This window comes from Sesamum indicum, linkage group LG11, assembly GCF_000512975.1.
Source record: "Sesamum indicum cultivar Zhongzhi No. 13 linkage group LG11, S_indicum_v1.0, whole genome shotgun sequence".
NCBI classification, from domain to species: domain Eukaryota; kingdom Viridiplantae; phylum Streptophyta; class Magnoliopsida; order Lamiales; family Pedaliaceae; genus Sesamum; species Sesamum indicum.
The window spans coordinates 11,707,420-11,713,173 of NC_026155.1; the positions used below are offsets into that span (position 1 = coordinate 11,707,420).

The 5,754-nt window shown below is 33.4% G+C and overlaps 2 protein-coding genes across 3 annotated transcripts in view; one reads left to right on the forward strand and one right to left on the reverse strand.

Moving 5' to 3' along the window:
* On the forward strand, positions 1,625 to 3,995 carry LOC105174084 (purple acid phosphatase 22). Its single transcript, XM_011096066.2, has 5 exons — positions 1,625 to 1,884; positions 1,989 to 2,280; positions 2,736 to 3,304; positions 3,416 to 3,504; positions 3,598 to 3,995. The coding sequence occupies exons 1-5, from the start codon at positions 1,744 to 1,746 to the stop codon at positions 3,815 to 3,817; spliced, it is 1,311 nt and encodes a 436-aa protein (XP_011094368.1). The 5' UTR covers positions 1,625 to 1,743; the 3' UTR covers positions 3,818 to 3,995.
* LOC105174085 (zinc finger A20 and AN1 domain-containing stress-associated protein 4) overlaps positions 5,387 to 5,754 on the reverse strand; it is a 1,110-nt gene continuing 742 nt past the window's right edge. Inside the window, exon 2 of one of the 2 annotated variants that reach the window (XM_011096068.2) lies at positions 5,387 to 5,745. In XM_011096068.2, coding sequence (XP_011094370.1) covers positions 5,548 to 5,745 — 198 coding nt within the window. In that variant the 3' untranslated portion in view covers positions 5,387 to 5,547. The remainder of the gene's footprint in view (positions 5,746 to 5,754) is intronic. The other variant, XM_011096067.2, reaches the window with a different exon arrangement.

Genomic DNA, 5,754 nt, shown 5'->3' on the forward strand with positions numbered 1-5,754 from the left:
ACTTGAATATTTATTGCTAGTTGTTCCCAGTTGGGGCAAATAATTAATAATGTATATTTATATGTATTAATTAATATTAGCACTGCAATATATTTCAGGCACCCCCACATGGGACAGAATTATATAATGGTTTGTCACCGACCCTAAAATTACAAAATCTATATAATTAATGCATTTATATACCTCTAAAAGAAATATATTTATATAAATATTTAGTGGTCAAAAAAAAAAAAAAACAGTGAGTGTAAGTGAAGATCAGATTTGTACTATGGTTATACAAATAATTACATGAACGTAAAACAATATAAACACATATAAAATAATATTGTTAACTCAATAAAACAGGAGTTAGGAATTACAGTTATCTCAAATTAAAATAAATCTATTTTTCAATAAATAAACCCAAGCCTGTATATAGTTGGAAACATTTATTTGCAAAATTTGTGACCAAACAAACCAAAGCCTATACACAGTCACGCCTTCTTATATTTAGCATAAATACAAATAATCTTATTATTTGAAAAATTATAAATTTTTCCCTTGCTCTCTCTGATTTTGATGTTCGTATAACAGGGATCCCACTCTGTTAGGCTTTTATCTAATTTTTTTAGGTGAACTGTCCAAAATATTCTTTTGAATTATAAATTATAATTTTGTATGTTTTTAAATTTTATATAATATTTTTATGAACTGATATTCTCTATGCATTATTTGTTTTATCCAACGTCAACTTTTTTTAAAAAAAGAAAAAGAAAAAGTCCAACAAGGGTAAAATAGTAAATTTTAACTCGCCGTTTAAGAACTACATGATTATTTTCAATTTGAGGGAGATATTTGTAATTTTTTAATAATGAGGAGTATTCATAATTATGTCAAATATATCAAAGAGGTAGCTATAATTTATCATTAAATTAAACAGCAATCCAATTTCTATGTAATTTGATGTGTAATTTTCTCGATCTAAAACTGCACAACTACATGATTATTTTCAATTTGAGGGAGATATTTGTAATTTTTCAAACAACGAGGGGTATTCATAATTATGTCAAATATCAAGGAGGTAGCTATAATTTATCATTAAATTAAACAGCAATCCAATTTCCACGTAATATGATGTGTAACTTTCTCGATCTGAAACTGCACAAGACCTTCTATTCTAATCTATTTTTAAGTTAAATGGTTATAAATACATTTTAAATTTTGAATAAACAATCGATATAAATTAATTATCTATATATATATATATATATAATATTATTACTGGAAGCCAACAAACTACTTTAAAATAGACAATTTAAATTGATGAAATTCAAATTTAGGACATATTAATTACCAAATCTCATCAACTTTGCCAACTAATTAAAGTAGGCGTCATTGGTCGTTTCATTTCAACCTTTTAAAGTGAGATTTTGTAATAATTTCATGAAAAGATAGACGCTGACGATCGACTTTGTTAATTAATTTCTATAATTTTTATCATATATAGTAAAGTAATGATCCGTTTTATATGGTGAGTTCATTGACATTGATGTAAGCATATCCAAAATTTGTCCCAACTCAGTTCCTTCACGCTATTGCATTTAAATTAATTTAATTATTCCCTTTCTATATATCAATTCTTACTCCCTCCTTTTTTCCAATATAATACAATCCAACAGTTGTGTGCGAGAAATATTGTACATACATCCTCTTATTCGGACATTGAAGCTTTAATTCACGATTACCATTCTTATTTTTTCCAAAATGAAAACATTACTCCCACATTTCCTTCTCTTCTTCCTCTTGTTCGTCGCGACAATGGGGGTTTCGCCGGAATATACCCGTCCACATCCACGGCCACTCATTTTCCGGCCGCATAACAGGTCGGAGTCAGAGCCTCAACAGGTCCGCATTTGATGTGTATATACATACGCATACTTTCTTGATTGCTCTGTGAAAGTATACATACGTACGAATTGTAAAACTTATAGTCCTTTGCAAATTTTCAGGTGCATATTTCAGTGGCGGGGAAAGATAATATGAGGGTTTCATGGATTACTTCAGACAAGAAGGTTAAATCCGTAGTTGAATACGGAAAGACGCCGGGGAAATACGAGGCGTCGGCCACCGGAGAGAGTACTTCGTATAAATACTTCTTCTACAGTTCAGGTGAAATCCACCATGTCAGAATTGGACCATTGGAGCCGAGCACAATGTATTACTACAGATGCGGTGGTTATGGGCCGGAGTTCAGCTTCCGCACGCCGCCGTCGGCTTTTCCGATCGAATTTGCCGTCACTGGTAAGTGGTGGTGGCCGCCTATTTCTTTCACATTTTGCTTCTTAGTCATCGGTTGCGTGCCTGTTTTTAAGTCTTTTTCGAGTTAGTTCCATTAGTTCAGTGAAAATGAGACCATTATTGGAGAGGAAAAACTTGCAAGCAAAGCCTTTCTGCACCTCCCTTTTTTTTTTTTTTAATTATTTTTCTCAATTTTTGTGTTGAAGTCTCTAAAATTTCATCTGAAACGCTTGGAATTTGATTTTATTAATGGATACAATCTTTTGGTATTGTAATTGATTATCTAACCCGGATAATTCATTAACTAACAATCAAGAACGTTAAAATTATTTGATTTCTAACATGTAATTATCATATATTTTGTATCAGTAATATTTAATAAGTCTAATAATCAATTTTGTTTTGATGCGGTAATAAATCAAATTCATATTAATATTCTTTTGCACTTGAATATATAGGTGATCTAGGGCAAACTGAATGGACAGCATCAACCTTATCGCACGTCGGCGCTAGGGACTACGATCTACTGCTTCTCCCCGGTGATCTATCTTATGCCGATACTAACCAGCCACTATGGGACTCATTCGGGCGCTTGGTCGAGCCATACGCGAGCACCCGGCCTTGGATGGTCACCGAAGGAAACCATGAAATTGAAACCTTCCCAATCATTTACCCCCATGGTTTCAGAGCCTACAACGCCAGATGGCTAATGCCACACCAAGAGAGTGGGTCCACATCCAATTTATACTATTCATTCGACGTGGCTGGTGCCCATATAATCATGCTCGGATCTTACACTGACTTTGATTCCAACTCGAATCAATACAAGTGGCTCCGAGGTGATTTGGCAAGAGTTGATAGGAGAAGGACACCTTGGATATTGGTAACGATACATGCTCCGTGGTACAATTCTAATCTTGCTCATAAAGGAGAGGGAGAGAGCATGAGGAAAGCCATGGAGAAAATATTGTACGAGGCACGGGTCGATGTGGTCTTTGCGGGACATGTTCACGCATATGAGAGATTCGTATGTGAAGTTCACTTTCTTTTTATATAATTTTAATCTTTTTTCTAAGGTCGATTTTAGACTATTATTAAGATATATAATTAATTGAATTTTTGGTTTTGATTGGTGCAGACAAGGGTTTATGATAACAAGGCGGATGAATGTGGTCCTGTGCATGTGACCATTGGCGATGGGGGAAATAGAGAAGGACTTGCTATGTTGTAAGTACCTCTACCTTCCTTCTTGCGTTCTCACATATATATTTTGAAGTAAAAATCAGTTAATTACATGTTGTTGTTACTGAACTTGTTAAGGTTCGAGAACCCTAGTCCTTGGATCTCAGTGTACCGAGAAGCAAGCTTCGGACATGGGCGACTGAGGATAGTGAACAGCACCCATGCGCATTGGTCGTGGCATCGTAACAATGAGACGGACGCACATATGTCGGACGAGGTATGGTTGGAAAGCTTGAGCTCCTCCACACCCTGCAACCAAATTAATATTTCATCCACTTCTCCAAATGACGAATTATAGTAAATGTTGCACTGAGATCAACACCTAGAAATTTGAATGCTCTTTGAGATCACCTGTGCTTGATTTGTATACATATTTTAGAGTGTACTGATGAGATTGTAGCAAAAAATTGTATCACTAGGGAAAAACAAAAATATGTGTTGTGTATGTGAATGAAAAATTTTATGTAATTATTTTATTTCCCTCCTTTCGATTTTTATTCTGCCACACAAATGTGGAATTATTGCTTGTCATTTACTCTCTGTTTTTTTTTTTTTTTTTTTTTTATATACACGTAAATATTTTTAAGAAAATTCAGAATCAGGTTAAATTTGACCATATTTATGCCCTATCTTTGTATTTATACAAGTTAAATATATAAATATAAACCAGGTTGGCACAATATTATATTAAGTGATACTTATATTATTTTTTTTTAGATTTAGTGTAATTACACGTAATTTTTTATGGATGAAAAAATTACATTTAATATTCATAACGTTTATTTCTATAAATAGATCCATCTATTAGTAAAACCCACAAAAATTTATAAACATCGATAAAAAAGTTGAATGAAAAATTATATTTACCTGCATAAGCACAGTTTTGTAAAAAAAAAATTATTTTACATGTACCAAGTTAATCAAGGCTAAATATGTATTTTAATTCAATTTTTTTTTTATTGATATCAACAGAATTAAATGAATTTTAATTAATGGATAAATTTATTTGTCGAAAAAAATAATATTAAATAAAAAAATTTAAATTATAAAAAAAATTCATATAATTACACAAAATCTGAATGAATGGATGTTTAATTATCCGTTCCACATTAATAGAGTAGAGTAAATATGTGTAAAAAATGTTGGTAGTGAAATGGGGGTATCTGCAATTGCCGTCTTATACCGAAAGAGATTATAGTTTTCCCATATGCGCCCAACAACGACATTACAGACAAAGGAACCACAACTCGAGTGATGGTCCCCTGTTACCAATGTGAAACACTGACACACCTATGTATACAGAGACAGAGAGAGAAACAAAAAGGCTTGCTTGAATCATCACGCAACTTTTCTGCCCAACTCACAAATAAGCAGCTTTGTACCACGAATCAATGGACCACATCCCAAACCCATACCCATACCCATACCCATAACCCATAACCCATACCCAAAACCCACTATTATTTAGTGGGTGTTGCTCGTCTCTTAAGCAACAACCTTTTTTTACCCAATTTTTATTATTATCTCAATTATTACAAAATTCTTACCTTTTTCTTTTTCATTAATAATATCACTATTAAACTCAACTAATAATGTATGCTTTTTTAGTCATAAAAATCTAATTTCCCCCCATTTTAGACCAAATTTCTTACCAACAACCAACACCAAAATTTCTCAATATTTAATAAAATATACATTAAAATTAAAATCGACTTTGAAAGTTTTTAAATTAAGAAATATTGAAACTAATTGAAAGAATTTGATATTAATTTCTTCAATTCAAATGCAATATAGTCCAAACTTATTATTTTTGGGTAATACAAATTAGGAATATCAGGAAGCTGTGAGATGATATTGATTATGGTAATAGACTACTAAATGAAGAAAATTATATTAAATTTTTAATTAATAAAACGTAAAAATTATACACATCAAATTCACAGGATCATCATTTCTTTTCTTATAACCACCGTGGCCGACCCATCTCGACCACTCATCCCTACAATGAAGAAATCCGACGGCTCAGGATCAAATCTTGTCCAGCTTGTCGGCTTTGACCACCGGATTAGCCTTAGCGATGGCCTCCCTTCCCATGGCCTTGAAATCAAACGTGCATCCGTGCTTCTCCGGGTACCGGTGGCTCCCACAGAAGGTGATCCCGCACCTGCACCTGAACCCCGTCAGCCCCACCTTCTTCCTGCACGTGGAGCACCGGTTCGTCGGCGGGGGGCGGCG